The sequence below is a fragment of the Drosophila takahashii genome, chromosome 2L (genome assembly GCF_030179915.1).
Source record: "Drosophila takahashii strain IR98-3 E-12201 chromosome 2L, DtakHiC1v2, whole genome shotgun sequence".
Lineage (NCBI taxonomy): Eukaryota > Metazoa > Arthropoda > Insecta > Diptera > Drosophilidae > Drosophila > Drosophila takahashii.
Window position 1 is genome coordinate 2339371 of NC_091678.1, and position 20221 is coordinate 2359591.

The 20221-nt window shown below is 37.5% G+C and overlaps 3 protein-coding genes and 1 long non-coding RNA gene across 5 annotated transcripts in view; 3 read left to right on the forward strand and 1 right to left on the reverse strand.

Annotated features, from left to right (window-relative positions):
- The window catches only part of osp (myosin phosphatase Rho interacting protein outspread), a 94037-nt gene that overhangs the window by 12801 nt on the left and 61015 nt on the right, over positions 1-20221 (reverse strand). For both annotated transcript variants that reach the window (XM_017151640.3, XM_070211864.1), the window contains exon 3: positions 670-735. In XM_017151640.3, coding sequence (XP_017007129.2) covers positions 670-735 — 66 coding nt within the window. The remainder of the gene's footprint in view (positions 1-669; positions 736-20221) is intronic.
- On the forward strand, positions 4645-6502 carry Adh (Alcohol dehydrogenase). Its single transcript, XM_017151644.2, has 4 exons — positions 4645-4769; positions 5453-5566; positions 5631-6035; positions 6094-6502. Exons 2-4 carry the CDS (start codon positions 5468-5470, stop codon positions 6358-6360), a joined length of 771 nt encoding a protein of 256 aa, XP_017007133.2. The 5' UTR covers positions 4645-4769; positions 5453-5467; the 3' UTR covers positions 6361-6502.
- Adhr (Adh-related) lies at positions 6592-8118 on the forward strand. Its single transcript, XM_017151642.2, has 3 exons — positions 6592-6700; positions 7294-7698; positions 7760-8118. Exons 1-3 carry the CDS (start codon positions 6605-6607, stop codon positions 8075-8077), a joined length of 819 nt encoding a protein of 272 aa, XP_017007131.1. The 5' UTR covers positions 6592-6604; the 3' UTR covers positions 8078-8118.
- Positions 17237-18935, forward strand: LOC138912061 (uncharacterized). Its single transcript, XR_011417707.1, has 3 exons — positions 17237-17694; positions 17913-17988; positions 18430-18935. It is a non-coding gene; the product is annotated as an uncharacterized lncRNA (long non-coding RNA).

The following is a 20221-nucleotide window of genomic DNA, read 5'->3' on the forward strand; positions in this document are numbered from 1 at the left end:
TTTTTGGAATTTTAAACATTATAAATAAGAAAATATTAAACTTAATAGTTATTGTTTTTAGAAAAGTCAATAAATGTTTTAAATTAAATTCTTTTGTTTATATCCTAATAAATTTATATTATAATATATATAATATTTTAAATTGGGGATTGTGACACATATCAAAGGGTTTGTTATTGAAATTTTATGATTTCGTAAGCATGATAAGTTTATTATTTATTTAAAAAGCTTGTAAGCATGATAAGTTTATTATTTATTCAAAAAGCTTGCCGAAATAAATCAATCTAATGGCAATTAAAAATCCCCTCCAATTCCGCCACTTTATAAATAATCTGCTGATTAAACACTGGCAAAGTTCTTAGTTTTGTACACTTTTATAGTCTACCGATAACGTATACTCAGTAAGCACTTATATGGTTTCAAGAGCAAGGCCATAATTAGAACCTTTCCCTTTGCATCATAAAATATTTAACGAGCTCTCTTATCTTTTAATTCTTGACCTCACCACCTATAATAGTGTTGTATTCTTTCTACATTTTCTTGTTATCATTTAAGAATCACTTGGGCAATAGTGAAAAATTGCATAATTTTTATTGATAGTAAATAAATATTATTCTTTCCAAGTGTTAAGTAATCTAAGATTGCAAAAATGTTCAAAGTAATACTTACATAATCATCAACCGAATACGTCAGCTCGCCATCGTCATAGAGAACAAACCATCTTCTCTGCCAGCGCTAGAAATGAAAAATAAACAAAATATTTATTATAAATTAATGATAAAAAGTAAAAGCGTCATAACATAGGTAATAAATTAAATTCTCCAATCCTCTTTTCACTTTTAGCCACCTCAAAACGTTAACATGCCTTTGTTATTTATTCCTCACTTAGTCGTAGGTCGAAGTTTATCGCGATCGCTTGATCTCATCACTCTAGAACAAATTTGCATTGTCGCTTGCAATTTGCAAATATGAAGGGCGGGGGTAAATAATGTTCAACGCCCCCGACAGAAATCATAATTCCTTTATAATTCGTTCTTTCATATATTTTCTGGCGTTGTCATTCCCATGAAAGGTAACCAAGCCCCGAACGCCTTCGCACTGATTCGATGTGGATCTGGATGTGAATCGGAGTCTGAGAATCTGGATCTGATTCTGATTGTTATTGTTGGTTGCCAGAATCATAACAAACGTGCAACAGCCACAAGGGCATGGGTATAGGAATAGCTATAGGACTCAACGTGTGTCTGATATTTATGCAAATTGCTAAAAGTCAAAGCAAATTAAGCTCAACCTTCAGCGAAGATGACGTTGAATTCTGTTGCCCCATTGCGTTGCAAGTTGTAGGTTGCTAGTTGCCAGTTGCAACTCCCCAAAGTTGATTTCTCCTCAGGTGAGAGAGGCAGTGAGTGTGGAGTGCTGAGGTGTGTCGAACGTTTTATTTATAAGACCCAGAAGAAGGGAACTCGCACACGAATAATCAAGCCCCAGCACCATTTTTCACTTTACGCTCTAGTTCTTTATATTTTTCGTATTTCTTTTTTCACTTTGTCCTTTTTTCGCGATTGAATTCATAAATATTGAATCGAATCTATTGGATGTTTGAGACCACAAGAATGTAGGGTTTAATGAAGTGAGAGGTAACGATATCTTTCACATCTGATGAGCTTTCTTTCGGGTGATCAGAATTTGTGAGGGCAATAAAAACAAATTGGCAGTGATTTAAAAGAATATTACAAGTCAAAGGTTTTGAATTTAAAGGAATAGAAATTTATTTTATTACTAAAGGGTTAACAAGAAACCTAAATTCATAGAATGTAACCCATTAGAATATTTAAATTTCTAATTGTTATGGAAAATAATATCATAGAACCGTTGTGCGGTTTTCTCATAGTAAAGAAACCTGATCCGCTCGATGGGAAAGATTCTCTGCACTCAATTACGTCAAACCAGGTTGATTTCCTCCTTTTCGCCGAGACGAGAGATTGGCAAGAGTCAAATGGGTCAGGCAGTGGAATAGTAAATTAGATTATTTTGCATCGAGTTGCAATGGAAACCGCGCCCCAAATATGCATGTAGAACGCATGGCCCCCTCCAGAACCCTTTTTCATCACATTTCCCACATTCGCCGTAGTGTGGTAGTGTGGAATACTTGAGGTAATCAGCTTAAAGCCAGGGCGTTTAGAAGCCCCAGTTTCGTTTCAATAGGCAGACACAGACACTCGCAGCGGGAAGACAATGCCAGTGGCTTAATTAGCCCGCCGAACGACATCTCAATGTTGGGCGAGCGCATACTTATGGGCATGACTGTGTGAGAGCTCTGGTGTAAATCGGTTTTGACAGGTACGCCGTTGGCGTCATTACCCCCGCAGAGGTTGAATGTCACCGGCAGCATGACTTGGGGGCCAAGCCGATAAGACTCACACTGCCCACTGTACAGTGCACACGGAAAAAAATTCAATATCTTCCAGAAAAAAATTAAAATTAAAAATTACAATGTTTATGGTAAATACATTTTGTAATTCAATAAGAATTAATTTTAGATTTTTAATACTTTTTCAGTGAATATTACGTTTAAATCCCTTAAATTTAATTTATAATTTTCTAATTGTAAGGAATTTAAAAAAAAAAGTTTCAATAAATTATTACCAAAACAGAATTTTATTTTAAGAAATGTCAGCATCAAAAGCTTTCCCAAACTAACTATAGAAAATAACAAATGAATTTATAAATAAGTTCTCTTGACGTAGGTGAAAAATAAAATAAACAAAATAAAGTTTTTGTTTATTTACTTATTTGCTATGTTTGCAAAGGCCACGCGCCAATTAAATTGTCATATTTTTCACTCAGTGTAGCCAATAAAAATAAATAGTCGACGGGTTTCGATTTGCCCCTCTAAGCAGTGCGAAGATGTTAGGCACGTCTGCTGATAAGGAAAACTGTAGCCCCAGACTAGGCCAGACCATATTAAATTAACGTCTAGAGGGGCGAACAGTCATACGATGTTGTTTATACGTATGTATTGACTTCCCGGTTCCCCAGTTGCCAGTTGCCCAGTAGAGCAACTCGTTCTACCTTAGTGGGTCAATGTGGAAAATGAGTTATTGATTGTGGGAAAATTTCGAGCTGAAAATCCTTATCAGTGGCCGAATTTTTCCTAACATGCTTTCTCCAAGTGACCATGCGTGGTTTGTGTGATAACGTTGAGAGCGACCCCCAAAGATTATCAATTAAAACACTTAATATAAATAAAATTAATTAAAATAAGCAAAGTAAAAATAGATTCAGCTTTTATTGAAAAATTAAACGTCCGCATAAAGCTTTCAGAGATCCAAGCCATATAAGTCGTGACTTCTGTATAGATTCTAGCCCACAAAGTGGGTGAAAATATACACAAGTAAATAAATTTTCACAACAATAAACGGGCTCAAGTTTTTTATGCAAATTGAAAGCTTATTTCTTCCGCATGCTTATCTCTTTCGCTCCCATCACACGTGCCAATTGCTATTGCAATAGCCTCCTCCCTCATCCAATTTAACCCCTTGAGTACTTTATATGGGACTATATCTTGGATTAATTTGAAAAGGTTTTCTATAGAAAACCTTAAAAGCTTATCTAAGTAAATTTTAAAATTTTTCAATTTTATAAATACAAATATTTATAAACACTAAACAATAAGATAATAATAACAATAAGTGATAGTTAATTGTCGGTTAATATCCAGTTAAACGTATTTTATATTTATTTAAAGCTTAAAATTACCACATTTTATATTCATTTATTCATTCCAAATCCAGCAATACTTTTTTTTAATATATATAAAGAGTCAGATATTTTCTTTAGCTTTAGGCTTTTTTCCTTTTGTTATCCAAGAATGGGTTAACTTTTGAGAGCTGCACTTGAAACCGCTATTTCAGCTCGGCTACGAAGTGGGCTTGGTCGCAGCAGCGGACAAGTGAGATTGCTAATGAGTTTGTTTTAGGGGGCGTGTTGTGCTTGCTTTCCTACTTTTCTAGATTGATTCTACGCTGCCTCCAGCTATACTAAATATATACACCCCACCCCACACCCACCCAACCCCTTCGAATCCCTCGCGCTCACTATCTAAGTTACACGTATGCAAATTAAGCCGAAGTTCAATTGCGACCACAGCAACAACACAGGCTGGGATCTTTCTACACTTCTGCTAGCCATGCTTGACATTCACAAGGTTAAAGCTCTTACTGTTCTGTTTCGCGGGCTATGCACTGAAAACAATCATGTGTCTCTATTTTTGATTTTATAATTTATTTATTGCTTTATAGGATCTTTTATCATTGCTTTTTATATTATTAACAAAAAAATGTAATAACAGAATATTAATTACCTTTTATTCAATTGTCTTTTAAATTGTCTAAAAAATTATTAAAATGAATCCTGAATACGTGTCCAGTATTTTATTTTATGTACGAGAATTTTCTTGCATTAGAATATTATTATTTAATTTCCAGTGCACTTTTGTTTGCTCCATTTTCTATTGGGCCCTCACCCGGCATTTACTTGCAGATCATTTGTTTGCGTATTTTTATTGCATTTTACATATTACAAATTATTTGAGCGACGCTGCCTCCGTCGCTGTCGACGTCGACTGCAATCGCCCCCACGACGAAACAGTATTTAAGGAGCTGCAAAAGGCGAAGACGCCGATTATTGTCTCAGTGCAGTTGTCAGTTGCAGTTCAGCAGACCGGCTAACGAGTACTTGCATTTCTTCAAATTTACTCAATTGATCAAGTAAGTAATAAAGGGGGAAGCCACTTTAATTTATTTTAAGAATTGGAATAATATAAGATTATTTATTCTGAATACATCTAAAATGTATTTAATAATTGAGAATAATACAAAATAATATTCATTCTGAATACTTTTAAATTGCACTTAATAATTGAGAATAATGCTGTTACTGTCTGTGTAAACCCAATAAATTGATAATCAAATCTACATTTTGGAGGCCGGCGTCTCGCTCTCGAATTTTCCTTGGAAAATCACCTGTTAGTTAACTTCTAAAATTAGATTATTTTAACATAACCCGCCCCTGTTAACCGGCGCCGTGCCTTCGTTAGCTATCTCGAAAACCGAGGCGCGTGCAGACCAGCAGTAATTTTCCAAACATCAGACGTAGTGCGGCATAAATATCAAAACATATACAAACAAGAATACTAATCAAGCAAAAGCTTTGCCGGCACCAGATCCCAAACAAAAACAAACCCAAAGTGTGCCGAAAAAAAAACAGAAGAAATAATAAAAATAAACCATAAACTAGGCAGCGTAACGTAACGTAGTCGCGTAGAGATCGCGTAACGATAGAGATAATAAAAAAAGCTTAGCGTAACGGAAAGATCTTCCTATAAATACGGGGCCGTAACGAACTGGAAGCCTAACAACTAACGGAGCCCTCTTCCCATCGAAACACACAGATCGAAAGAGCCAACATGTCGACTACTTTGACCAACAAGAACGTGATTTTCGTTGCCGGTCTGGGAGGTATTGGCCTGGACACCAGCAAGGAGCTGGTCAAGAGGGACTTGAAGGTATAGTCTATAGAGAATCCTTAAAGGGTAAAATTATAATTTACAAAAATGTCTAACCCACTAGAACCTGGTCATCCTCGACCGCATTGACAACCCGGCTGCCATTGCCGAGCTGAAGGCAATCAATCCCAAGGTGACCGTCACCTTCTATCCCTACGATGTCACCGTTCCCATCGCCGAGACCACCAAGCTGCTGAAGACCATTTTCGCCAAGCTGAAGACCATCGACATCCTGATCAACGGAGCTGGAATCCTGGATGATCACCAGATCGAGCGCACCATTGCCGTGAACTACACGGGATTGGTCAACACCACCACTGCCATTCTGGACTTCTGGGACAAGCGTAAGGGTGGACCAGGTGGTATCATCTGCAACATTGGATCCGTGACGGGTTTCAATGCCATCTACCAGGTGCCTGTGTACTCCGGCACCAAGGCCGCCGTGGTCAACTTCACCAGCTCCCTGGCGGTAGGTCCTTCGAAGAAATCACCTCAAATATATCTTATAAAATCCCTTTAACCTCTAGAAACTCGCTCCCATCACTGGAGTGACCGCCTATACCGTCAATCCCGGCATCACCCGCACCACTCTGGTGCACAAGTTCAACTCCTGGCTGGATGTGGAGCCCCAGGTCGCCGAGAAGCTGCTGGACCATCCCACCCAGCCCTCTTTGGCCTGTGCCGAGAACTTCGTCAAGGCCATCGAGCTGAACCAGAACGGTGCCATCTGGAAACTCGACTTGGGCACTCTGGAGGCCATCCAGTGGACCAAGCACTGGGACTCGGGCATCTAAACAAAACGTGATACTACCCAGAAAAACCAACACACATAACATTAGTACTAGATATTCATGGATGGCTATAAGTCTGATTCGATGCACACTCACATTCTTTTCCCTATAATACGATAATAATAAAACTCACCAAAAATGAAAATTGAGAAATCCAAGAGATAAGCTAGTGGGCCTAATTAAAATAGGTAAATGGGAGTGGCAGTCAGTCGTAAAACAGAAGTCGTGGAAAGCGGAAAGAAAGAATATGTTCGATTTGACGGGCAAGCATGTCTGCTATGTGGCGGATTGCGGAGGAATTGCACTGGAGACCAGCAAGGTTCTCATGACCAAGAACATAGCGGTGAGTGGTTGGGTTTTTTTTAACCAGATCGAACTCAAAACTAGTTCAGCCCGAGAGTCGCTGTCGAAACTAATTAAGTTAATGAGTTTTTCATGTTCGTTTCGCGCGCTGCTACCAATTTTATTTTTCAGATTGGCATAGATTTTACCAAGGGATTTAGCACTTAAAAGTGTAAAATAATTAAAATATTTTGATTTTATATTAGGGTTTTAAAAATGGCTATCCAACAAAGTCTATTTTCGATACTATTTCTTATCAAAACTTTTATAGAAGTGGCGATATTAACCCACCCATGAAGTATATTTTTTATAGCAAGATAAACCATTTTTTGTTTAAGTATTCTAACAGCTAGTCTTTTTTATTTCTTATCAATATAATTTATAGAATTCTCTTTATTGCAATAGTATATTTTCTATAACAATGGTTATCGTAAGATAAACCATATATTGTTTAAATGTTTGTTCTCCTTTTCTTAAAAAGCTTTCATAAAAAAATAAATGGAATGGTTAATAAACAACAAATGAATTTAACTTCTTAAAAATCATTAAAAAAATTAAAATTACAAGCTTTAACTAAAGTTGTTTTTCCCTTAGAAACTTGCTATATTGCAGAGTGTAGAGAACCCCCAGGCCATCGCTCAGCTTCAGTCGATAAAGCCGAGCACCCAGATATTTTTCTGGACCTTCGACGTGACCATGGCCAGGGAGGAGATGAAGAAGTACTTCGACGAGGTGATGGTCCAAATGGACTACATCGATGTATTGATCAATGGAGCCACCTTGTGCGATGAGAATAACATCGATGCTACCATCAATACAAATCTAACTGGAATGATGAACACTGTGGCCACGGTTTTGCCCTATATGGATAGAAAAATGGGTGGATCTGGTGGACTTATTGTGAATGTTACCTCGGTCATTGGATTGGACCCTTCGCCAGTGTTCTGCGCCTATAGTGCCTCGAAATTCGGAGTAATCGGGTTTACCAGAAGTCTAGCGGTGAGATCTATAAAAAATCAATAACTTTCTGATCCCTAACTTGGTGTAATATCTTCTTTAGGACCCCCTCTACTATTCCCAAAATGGAGTCGCTGTAATGGCAGTTTGTTGTGGTCCCACCAGAGTTTTTGTGGATCGGGAACTGAAGGCCTTTCTGGAATATGGACAATCCTTTGCCGATCGCCTGCGTCGAGCTCCCTGCCAATCGACCTCGGTTTGTGGCCAGAACATTGTGAGTGCCATCGAGAGATCGGAGAACGGTCAGATATGGATTGCCGATAAGGGAGGACTGGAGTTGATAAAATTGCACTGGTACTGGCATATGGCCGATCAGTTTGTGCACTATATGCAGAGCAACGATGAGGAGGACCAAGATTGAGAATGTCGAATCAAATAAAACAACGAATTACGCCAAAAGTAGGCAATTCATTTTGTTGTACTCGTAATAATAGACCTGGGTCATAAATGGGGTGGGTGTGAATGAATATGAGTGATGATGGCGGTGTGCCCAAAAGTATGCAGGGAATTTCAATGGTAACTATAATTAGACGTCTTTATTAAGGTGGTTGGGGATACCTATTAAAAGATTTTGAGAAGTAAATAAGTGTAGTGGGGAAAATACATAAAACTAAAGGGAATTTTTGATGATCTAGTGATTATACTTTTCACATTTTTTGATCAATTGCTTTCATTTATATTTTCTCCTTTCAACCTTTGATCTAAATTGCAAATTTAAAGTCAAGACCAACTACTCAAGACTTTTTCGCCCGTCAATATCCTCAGCATTTTCGTGCACATTTCTAGACCGTCGTCTCTAGTGCATCTCAACTATGCGAATGCAGTCGAAATTTTGCTAGAGCAATGCCGTGCATTGAACTTTGGCACATTTCCAAACGCACAGCCAGGCAGCCAGCCAACCGAAGGAAATCCAATCGGGCGACCGAGAATTGAATGCGAAAACAAACAAATCTGCCGACACATTGCCCAGGAAAATGGGAGTGAGGGGCGATAGATGTACAGAGAGAAAAAAACAAGGTAAGTGTTAAAATTATCAACTTGATTTAAGTATATTTATTACTGATTGAGAGCCAAGAAATAAAATATTTCTGAAATTTTTTTAATATTTGTTGATTTCGTAATTCTCTTAATATTACCTCCTGGATTAAAATTTTTTTGTTACTGATATTTATTTATGCTAAGAAATGGCAATCATCTATACTTTTCCTATACCATTTTTTCTCTGGGTGTAGATATATGCCAACTATATAGTAGGGTGAACATTGTGGGCTTGCCGCCTTGGCATACTTCCAATTCGTGTGCGTTGTCTTCCCAGTCTTCTAGCCGGGGCCACTTGGATCGTAAAAAAATCAATAGCCAGCAGACCAAAGAGAGCCACAATGCCATCGGACATTATTGAGGACCCAACGCAGCGGAATGGAAGCAATGGAATCTGGCCAGACCATATCAAAGCATTTTTCCAGAGTGTTCCCCCCTCTGCTGCCATCCAGCAAGTTTGCTTTCCTTTCCACGGCGCAACTTAATTCCAAAAATCGATTAGTCACTGTAAGCGAACCATGCAATTGTCCAGCATTTTTCATTTATAACTCCTTTTTTTCGTTTAATTTTTGCTCGTTTCTTCCCCTTTTATTTTCTTATTTTTTGGCACACGCTTGATTAATTTGGTCGGCTGCCCGGGAGTCGAAAAAAAGGGGGGAGGACATTTAAAAATGCAGGAAGTAATCGATTGGCTAGGGCACAATAGCCAAAATGGGAGAGGCCACGGAGCGCAAAAAATGTTGGGGTAGGTTGGCTAAAAGGAAAATCTAGCAACCTAGCGATACAAGAAAAAATGCTATAGATAATAAATATTCTTGGTAGGTAATTGACCAATCAAATAATTATTTTTGACACGGATTTCTATAGCTTACAATTATTACTTATCTGTTTATCGCACAGAACTTATTTTAATGGATTAATAGATTGTAAAAAATGTGCTGGCATGCTAATTACATCTATAGATTTTTGAAAAATGTTTCCTATATTATATTTAATTATATTTATTTTTAAGAGTATCTAAGCCTCGACGAGTTCTAGTATTTTTTTTTACCACCGTAGATCGAACAAAAACATGCGACCGACCGGTTGCCGGCAGTAGGTGGAGATTAATCAACAAAAAAATGTACGGAAAAATGGAGAGAAAAAAATAACTGATGCTTTTTAAATGGCAATACGTGCCAGGTATTTTACTAATTAACCTGACGGATGCACGCCACCGCCGAAGAAGATTGTGATTATGCAACTGCATGGATCGCATCAGCCAGCTGTCTGTCTATAGGCGTTGTGAGATAATAAAGCTCCGATTCGATGGGGAGTTGTATGTACCAAAACACTGATAATGTACTCATTATGGAACGTAATGGTTAAAAAATTAAAGGTAATTAACCCAAGGGTTATCCAACTAAACAGGATGTCTGATTGTTCCTTCAAATGTTCCGCTCTGATAGAAGATATAATTATGATCTAATAAAAAAACAAAATACCTATAGATATTACTTGACCTTAATTTTTTGAAATGCCACAGGAAGCATTTTATTAGTTCTAAATTTTTTCACTGCCGATTCTCTGATCTACTTCCCCCCGGGCAGAGTTCACCAATCTCAACTCGTTCGGTAAGACAAAAAGAAACTCATAAACACATGTTAGATATGAGAACAAATCCGCTCTGAAACTCTGAAAAGCCAGGTCCCATTTGTATGGCCGCCTCGTAGACTCCATAACTGCAGAGATTTAAACCGAGAGGCCCGAGACCGGAGTCTCTGAGTTTGGAGCGGCGCATAAAGATTATCTATGGCCGCACATGGCACCAGGCGGTCAGACAAGATTATATGCGAAATGCGAAGTCAAATAACAAGTGTTACTCAAGGCAGCAAATTAATAGCCAACATTTTTCTAAACTAATCACGACAAGTGCTCCGGGTTTGGAACTGACACAGAAACTCAAACAGCCGGCTCAAAAGGCGAAAAACTTGGCCAACTGGCGGCCGAAAAATACGAAAAAGACAGATAGATCAGAGCGGTGGGGCTTAAATGCCAGAAAATGCAGTAAGCGAAAAATAAACATGAAGAAAAATGACAGGCGAAAAACGTTATTTGCCCTCCGGGGGTCGTCGCAACCGAACCACTCTGGATTTAGGACCATGGAACTCCATTCCCGATTCAGGAGTGGAGCAGAACTTGAGCCCCTGATCTGAGATTCCGACACGTGCCGACTGCGACAATGGGTCCATAACAATGGAGCTGGAGTACAAATAGCAAAACATTTTGTAAATTTGCGTCCATTGACACTTTGAATGATACAGATCTCTCGCTGCTCTCGATCTTCGGTTCTCATTTCTGATGGAGGTGGTGGGTCACCCTGTTAAACCGGGAGGGCCACCTAGCCGGCAGATTGGCCCACGCAAAGTTCTCAATCCCCATTCCTCCCCAGTTTAGCCCCCTTCTGAACCTCACTCACGGTACCCATTTCAGCCTTGAGGCAGCAACCACTTTGTATGTACAAGAGACGAATGTGAAATGATGTCGTTGCACTGCGAAAAGAAGGATCCTCGAAAAGAGGTTCCAATATTTTTGAAAAACATTTTTAAAAATTGTATTCATTTCATCATGAAAATATTTCTATAAGTAATAAATGTAAAATAAAAATGTAACCGAATTAAAAAAAATAGGAATTTGAATTCATTTTTTAAATAAATAAATATATTGAAGATTTAAAAGTCTTTTTGATTCTATTTATATCATTAAATTTTTATATCAACTGATTTATTAAGTAAACTTTTATATAATTTAAATGCATTTTATCAAAACTATTTTTATCAACAAAAAAAAAAGAGTTTAAACAAATATTAAATAAATAAATAATAAATACTAAAGTCTTATTAATTCTACATTTTTTAAAATGAGTTCAATAGATATTTTGTTTTGATAATATTTGATAACATTTCTTCAAGAATTGTTTGCATTTTGGAATATTCCGCAGTGTAAAAATAAGCAATATTCTCAGAGAGGTGGTCGCAAAGGGTGGTGGCCGAAAGGGGGATGGGGATGGGGTAACCCGGGACCGGTCCTGGGTGCATGTAACACAATCAGGAAGTAATTTTTATGCTATGTACCCATAGCATGTGTCGCCGTCATCGTCGACGTAGCTGATGTTGCTGCTGTCGCTGTTGATTTTGCCCAGTTTGTTGGTGTTGCCCCAGCCAACCGAAGTGGATGGGGAAGTGGATGTGGATGTGGATGCGAGTGATCTGGCCAGTCAGTGGAGACAGTCGCTCAGGCAGCCGAGAAGTTGGCAAGTTGAGCTGGGTTCTGAACTCAATGCCGAAGATTGTCGGGGGAATTGCATTCCCTTCTCCCTTTTGGGAGTCGAAATCGGGGGAACTGGGGGCACGGCATTGATTGCCAAGATGATGATGATGACGACGAGATGATGTGAGGCAATCGCTGAATCAATCTTGGCCAGTAGTTCAACGTTTACTGTTATTAGTTGCTGGAACATTGCATTTTGATCTTTCCCAATATGGTTTGCTCTTCGTATTTCAATAGAAAGAAGCCTGGGGCTATGAAATGGGTGTGCACTGGCAATAGAGTTTGGGTTTATATGTTAACAAAATATTAATATATTTTGGCACTATATTTTTGTCAGCATTAAAAAGGGAAATATTTGAAAATTTATTTATAAATTCATATTTTTTATTGAATTTTTTGGAATAAAATATGATGTACATTATAGTCAGTTAAGGATTTAAAAATCTTTGGTTCGCAATATTTAAGATTCAATATTCAATATTTGATAAATAAATAACATACAAAATAAAACACTTTTAGTTACTTTAGTTAAAAGGCAAAAGCCTTTTTAAAAATATAGACATTTTTACCGAGAATTTCCAGAGACCCAGTTAATTATGATACTTTAATAACCAGAAAATGAAAATGAAATCGAAACCACTCGGGCTGAACCGTCCAATCAACAACTCTATCTAAATAACAAGTATCTCGAGTGCAATTTAAGTTGCCCCACGAAAGACCTGCGAAATGGGAAACTAACGGAAAAACAACGAATTGTGAAATAATTTGGCAATTTCAAAATTGATGGCAAGCTCAAAATTGCGGCAATAGAAATCGATTAGCGCCACGCTTCAGCTGACCAACAAGAAAAGCATTTTGGACAACAAAAGAAGCCAAAAATAAAATTAAGTTATCGACAATGGGGAAAATGTTCGGTAGTACTAGTGAACTGGACTCGTGCGGAATGCGTTTGGGTTTCCCTCTCCCTCTCTCCCGGGAAAACTCATTCAGCCATTAAATGCCGTTATCTGCTGATTACACAATAAAAGCACAACCACAAAACAGCAAAGAAGCAATAGCAAATGCTACTGCAGCAGCGCCCAGAGGCCAAGAGACCCAATTCGAGGCGCATCTGTAGAAGAGTTACGGCAACTGCAACTGCGGCAACTGCAGAAACTGCGGCAACAACAGCCGCATGCTATAATATAACGTAACATTTAGAACGTCTTTGTTGTTGCGGCTGCAACTTGTGCTGCTCTTACCCACAGAAAAGCTGAAAGGCGACGCTGACCAAGAGAAAAAGCTGCCGCAACAATTTCTCGCAACATTTTGCTGCCTTGCATCATTTAGACCTGCACTCGGCAAAAATTCGCACAGTTTTCTGAGTGGTAAACATATTTCGGAATTTATTCTCATTCTCCTTTTCAAAAATTAACTTTTAAACAATTTAATAAAATAAACAAAAATAGGTACCTATTACCTTTTGGTGCAATATTATTTTCAGTAGAGTACAAATATTCTTGAAGACTTTGTTGGGCTTATTTCTTGGCGTTAAGTTTCTTTGAGAAACATATATTAAGCTTACATATTTTTCCTGTGTAAGAACTGCGTTTACTTGATGGATAAGAAACGAAGTGGCACACGGGGCTTGGAAAAAGTATGTGCAGCTGACTAAGAACTAAACGATTTGATTGCCTTCATCTTTCTTTTTGCTTTTTGCTGGCAAGGATATGTCAGGCCAGCATCCCCAAAGAAAAGACTTGGAAAAATGGCGAGGTAAAGATTAGAGAGCCTTTCACCAAGCACATTCTAATCCCCACTAAAGAGACATTCTGAAAGACGAATTCTAATTTAATGTTTGTGTACCTGATTTTTCATATTCATTTTTCTTTTTTTTTTAAACTAGACTTTAATATACATTGTTAATATGTGTCATTCATTCTCAGGATATTTGTACAACAACATCAACAGAAAAAGGCTTTTTCGTATCCTGAGATATAATATTGGTGAAAGCCACACAAAAATATTATATCCTTACAATAGTCTTTAACATTAAATAACTTAAACATTTTATTTTCGATTTTTTTAATTGTTGTACGGTTAATGAAGGTTTCTTATTATTCTTATTATTTGCTATCTAATTTTATTACAAAGATTCCCATTTTTTGAAGGTTAGGGTATCCAAGGACTGGGCTCCTTTGTCGTCAGCTTTCCTTTCTTGTTTCGTAGCCGAGAAAATGCAGTTGGCGATTGCCGTGTGCTGTTTCTGCCTTCCAACCTGGGCTGCCTTGTATCTAGGTGCAAGAAATCGAGTCTCAAATTGCGCCAAAGCCGCAAACTGGCCCGCTCCCCCTCCTCCTGCTTCTCCTCCTCCGCCGCTCTTGGCCATTAGTTATTAGAGCTTGGTCAGCAGCGTGTGTGCAGCGAGGAGTCTTTTGTATTGGTGTCTTGGAATTTTCAACAAGTTTTGCTAAAATATGATATTACCCAAGCAGGTTGCAGCCGAAAAAAACAGCAAAAATACAGCAACAAGCGCGCAAAAATATTTGTTTGGATATTTGGAAATGGCGCTCCGTTCCCAGTCCGCGTGGCTGGGTGAACAAACTCCGAAAGTGACTTTGGTTGCAAGACCCCAAACCCCAAAAAAATGCATATGAAATTGCATTAGAGGGGAGCGGAAACTATGGAGCTGACCATTGATTGACGTTGATTGTTTGTCGCGCGTTCAGTGAACTCATTTCAAGCTTCGGTTTTCGGTTTCTTTTCTTTTTCGCAGTGACACGGCATTAAATGTCAGCTGGAGTGCCTCCAAAATTTTTGTCAGCCCATCTGACAGCTCTGTGTGTGAGTTGTGACCATGGAGAAGAAAAACACTTGCGAAGGAAGATCTATCTTGAATTAAGATAGAGGCGTAGAGATATCCATGCACGTGGTCACTCCACAAAGGCATTTCGCACGATAATGAAGCTTATGCAAAGTGCCGAAGGTTGAAGGCCACTTTGCTCAGCTTCATTTTTTGTCGAGATTTTCAGCGTTTGATTTATGAAAATTGCCAATGTTTTTCCTTTGTGCAAACAAAGTGGGCAGCAGCTCCAGTGGAGTTTGGAATTTTAAGCAGTTCCACTTTTTTAAACTCTACTGCTAGTTTGGCAAAGTCGTAAAGATTAAAAACCTCATGCAAATTTTTCTGGTGAACTAGTTGAACTAGAAAAAAAAAGCTAGCTGACAGCCAGGTTTTCAAATGTTTATATTAAACTTTGCGGTTATTTCCTTAAGTATTTTTCTTTAACCGTGTCAATTGTTTTATTTTTTTGTATTTGTATGACTACCTTTGAATTGTGTAGGGTTATCGAAGGTTAATAAATCGATTGATTGTATATTTATTTCCATATTTATTTAAGTTGGCGCCTTGTTTCCAGCAAATAATATTTTTTCTAATCAGTAACATTTCATGAAAAATCTAAAAGTATTTAGTAAAAGTATAAATCTAAAAATATTTTTAAAACTTTGTGCTGTATAAATGAATTATTTTGTATGTGTTACTTCATATTTTTGTAGCTAAACCTTCATCTATTCCTCTATTATATTTAATTAACCCACTTCTGATGACTTTATCTCAGTCAGCTTGGCTTTTATTCCAAAGTTTGCGCAAATAACTCCCACAGTTCAGGGTGTATGTGTAATATGCCATAATAAATTGATGCAAATGAACTTTTGACTAACGAAGGTCAATTGTCTTTTGTCAGTGTTTCTGTGTTGTGTTTATTATGGTGTGTTGTCATAGCCACAACAGAAAATAGATGGATGGATGGATGGATTGGATGAGGTTCCCCGAACCGAACAGATAAGCTTGGGTTAATTATGAGCCTCCGCAGTACAGAAACAAACTAATTGAATCGGCCAGAGTAACGAAAAAAAAATACATACATATAACCAAAACAGAAACGGAAAAAAATCGAAGAAAAATGCCATAATGGGTTCACTAATTGCTTCAATTAGACATCGACTGGGGCCTTTGAAGGCAGCAACAGGTGTGCAAAACGACCGACAAAGTTGTGCAATATTATTGTCTATGAGGCTCAATTGCAGTCGTTGGGTCTCTCGGTTGGGGCCAAGTACTACTACTCGGATCTCGGATCTCTCTATTGTTTTCGAAAGTTCACGATATTTTTTCTGTTGTTTCGCTTTTTGCGGTCACACCTTTGTGGATTTTTCAATTAAACGATCAGCTGACCTTGATACTTGTCTTGTGTGCTTACTCGGTTCAATCTCAGTATCTCTCTCAGTTTATTCTGTTTATTTTCGATCATCACTCACCTAAAAAGAAAAGAAAACATTTGAAAAGATTCATTAGTGAGTTATTAGATGCAAGAACACGAACTTAAGGAGAACAACACACACTTCCTTATTGCCTAAGGGGAGATGCCTAATCTGGCCGGCCATTGAAAGCCAAAGAAACCCTCTTACACACTGCGAGAAATATAGCACTAATACGAAATTAAGTATAATTTTATCAGTGGTAGAAAAAAAGTAAGTAATTTATGTGTAATTTATATACTGTGTGTGTTGGCAGAAAGGAGGCTGAGATCCGGCAGAGAAAATTTGTTTTCCATGAGAATACTGATTTAGTCCTGCATATTTAATTTGGAATTTAATTTACTAAATTAAAATAATTCCCGAAAATTATTATTTTATTACCGATGAATCTTAAATATAAATATTTTTTCTAATTCTACTTATTTAAACCTTTTTTCCAGTGCTATTAACTCCTTGATGCTTAAGAGATCCCAGCAAAGAAGAGCTGGCTGGCATAATGAATTGTCAATCATTATGCAATCTTCGAGTGAAAAATGATGCAGCAGGTTTCCCTGCCCTGGTCTCGCTGGGATATCTTTTAGCTGGAGAATGCGTGGGCCGCCAACATTTAGACAGACTGCGAGACATACGGACAGACAGACGGACAATCTTGTGATGTGCAACAAGGTCTTAGATCTTTTGCCGTGGCATGTGGCGCTAGAGTAAAAGGCTTCGGAGAGAAAGAGGCTTGAACTCGAGCTCGAATCTCGACTTGGAGTTAGGCCCCATCATTTATAACACGGACAGCTTGGAACGGCGTTCCTTACCCTTTTTTTTTTGGCGTTTATTATGTGGCGTTCTCGTTTGCATTCGGAAATACATACACTCATAAAAATTAATTTCTAAATTTTGGAAATCTCGCCATTGAATCGGCCTACCTTTGAAAATAGAAAAAAAATTTCTTGTTATTAGAAAATTGGCCTTTGAATACAGAAAACCTTTCTTGATGGAAAAAATTCAAGAAAGAATTTTTCTTAAAAATAGAAAAATGAAAATCTCATATGTCTGTTTTGCCGTCGCAGCCAAAACATTTTTGTACGTATTTTAGGACAAAATCACCTTTGAATATATGAATGAAATGACCCTAGAATATAGGAAAGTAGCCATTGACTTCCTTCGGCTGCCGAATGTTAACGACAAGAAAAACGAAGTGGGACGAAGGGCCTACTCGGCCCGACTACTATCCGGCTACCGACTTCTCTGATCCCCCGAGCGTCAGTTGTGAAAAAAATTCGTGAGTGATGGACGTGATTTTCAAGCGGATAAGAGGTGAAGCCTTTTTCCGAATATTCAAAGGTATGTAAATATGTATATAATTTTTTGTATAGCGGGCGTACAATTGTATGTATGTAATTAAAGGATACATTTCAAATCTCTTTAACAAGCTTATACCAATTTAGGTGAATTGTTTTTTAGCTAAGAGCTACGTACATACATACATTTGTACATAAATTTGTGGGTGTACAGTTCTATAATAACTTTATCTTATTACTCGCATTTTATTTATTTTTCAGAGTGAAAATACCTGCAGTTGCATCAGCCAAATAATTTGTTTGTCGAAGCTGTAATTTTGTTTTAAAACCTTCTAAGGTAAGAAAAATATGTTGTATTTGTTTGACATACTTATGTATGCATGTAAATATCTATGCATGTACGCGGCTCACCCGATCTGAAACCCGATTTTCAACCCTTTCATATTCTGCTCCTCTCTCTCTCTCGCTTGACCTACGCGTCGCGACGTTTCTCTCTTCACCTTCTTAAAACTGACACGATCTGCCCTGCTTACATTCGGTCTCCCTTCGCGCAAGGGACTGTATGTAAATATATATGTATGTATGTACGTGTCTCTCCCGTGCCTCTCTCTCTCTGAAATTCGATTTTCAACCCTTCATTTTCTACCTGTCTTGCTCCTCTCTCTCGGTCGTCTGTCCAACGTGTTTGTATTTTGGCTATTATTAACATTACATTATTTCAAAAAAGGTGTTTATCAAAAAACAAATCATTGATATCCCAATAACTCTTTTTTTCCAGATGAGGAAAGCCGAAGAAAATAATTTTTTATGCCTGCAACTACATATTTGGTTATAATAATGTTTTCTTAAGTCAAAAATGTGTTATTTAAAATTGTTTAAATGTTCAGTGTTAAATGTTTTAAATTTAAATAAATAAAATATGCAAAAGAAAAAACCAAGTTACATTTTATTTTTAGGGTTTCAGTGTTAATATAAAACTTCCCTTCAAGAAATATTATTTCTTAAATCAAGAAATAAAATTTCTTGAAAGGAAATTTAAACAAGAAAGAATTTTTCTTGTTCAAAAGGTGCCTTTCTAAAAAACCCTTTCTTGTTTTAAGAAATTTAATTTCTTGAAACAAGAAACAAACCACCTTTGAAACAAGAATCGCCTTTCTTGTTTTAAGAAATATTTTTTCTTGTTTTTATGGTGGCTTTCTAAAAAACCCTTTCTTGTTTTAAGAAATTTAATTTCTTAAAACAAGAAATATTTTTTCTGGTTTTAATGGTGCCTTTCAAAAAAACCATTTCTTGAAACAAAGGTGAGGTCGCCTTTGGCAAAAATTCAAGAAAGAATTTTCTAGATTTTATGGAAATTCTTCGATTTTTTTTTATGAGTGTACGTATAATACGTATACGCATAGTGTATGTGTATCTTGCGAAGACTGGGCCCTTTTAGGAGACAAGACAAGTTGCGCGATGATGGATGCCACAAGCTGGGCTCATAAATTGAGCTTGTTTCTTTTTTTTTCAGCCGGGGCAACAGAAGATGGACAGATGTGAGGGGGCGTCTCTATTGGTTAGCCTTGTCAACACACCCAGTCTGAATGGGAAATGCCTTTGTGATCTGTGTTCGATTGCTTACGAAATAGGTTTTGACTGACAAAATGGCTGTAAACTGATTTGGAAATAACTTTTTCACGATCCAAAGTACCTAAATATTGCACATTCGCTTTAGATAAGAAATAAAACCCATGTGGGCTTGAACATGTTTATTATGTTTTTATGTCTAACTATTCAAATGGTTTTATACCATTTAATTCTATGTTACCTGAATTACTTGTAATAAAAAACCAATATTGGTTAAGCAATTTATTTGTGTCTTAAATGTCGGAAGCACTTATTTATTTTTATTACAATCTTGACTTATGACTTCCAATTCCAAACAGTTTCCACATTTTGGGAAATTTTTAATGACGTTGTTTGGCGAAAAATAGAATGCTTAGGCTAACAATCAGTGCCATTCTACAGCTTTAATTGACAATTAAAAGTTGTCCTAATAACCAATCAGACTCGATACAAACCACAAATTACATAATCATAATGAATGCCATAATGATCGAATGCGATTGGCAAAGCACCGCAGGAAGTCAATTATTGATTTAGTCATTACCAAACAGCTCGAAGCTCTCATTTTCAATATATATTCAGTCGAAAATTGATTATTTCAGCTGTTCTTGCGACTCGAGAGTGAAGGCAACTTCCTTTGGGGCGACAAAAGAGCACTTGTTGTGGTCATAAAAAGTTAATAGAGTTGCCTATTAACTTGTCAGTGGGCCCCACAGCAGCACCATTTTCTAGAGGAGCTATAGGAGGTATAGGTATTATGTATACATGAAGAATCCAGAGTTAGCAAGTCACCAAGTCGTCAATCATTTCCATTTCGTTAAACGTGTCAAATGACGGTCGCGAGCGGAAATCGTTCGCCAGTAGTTATTTTCTTTTATGGGGGAATGGGCTAACTGCCCGGCGACTGGGAGAGTTTGCAATTGGCTTATTAAATGCGCCTTAATGTGATACGTGTTAAACGG

Bases quoted from the DNA above. Each gene is read 5' to 3' on its own strand.
- Adh (XM_017151644.2), top strand. From the start codon at position 5,468: ATGTCGACTACTTTGACCAACAAGAACGTGATTTTCGTTGCCGGTCTG. The intron at 5,567-5,630 runs GTATAGTCTATA...CTAACCCACTAG, and splicing joins TGGTCAAGAGGGACTTGAAG to AACCTGGTCATCCTCGACCG. The intron at 6,036-6,093 runs GTAGGTCCTTCG...TTTAACCTCTAG, and splicing joins ACTTCACCAGCTCCCTGGCG to AAACTCGCTCCCATCACTGG.
- Adhr (XM_017151642.2), top strand. From the start codon at position 6,605: ATGTTCGATTTGACGGGCAAGCATGTCTGCTATGTGGCGGATTGCGGA. The intron at 6,701-7,293 runs GTGAGTGGTTGG...TTTTTCCCTTAG, and splicing joins TCATGACCAAGAACATAGCG to AAACTTGCTATATTGCAGAG. The intron at 7,699-7,759 runs GTGAGATCTATA...TATCTTCTTTAG, and splicing joins GGTTTACCAGAAGTCTAGCG to GACCCCCTCTACTATTCCCA.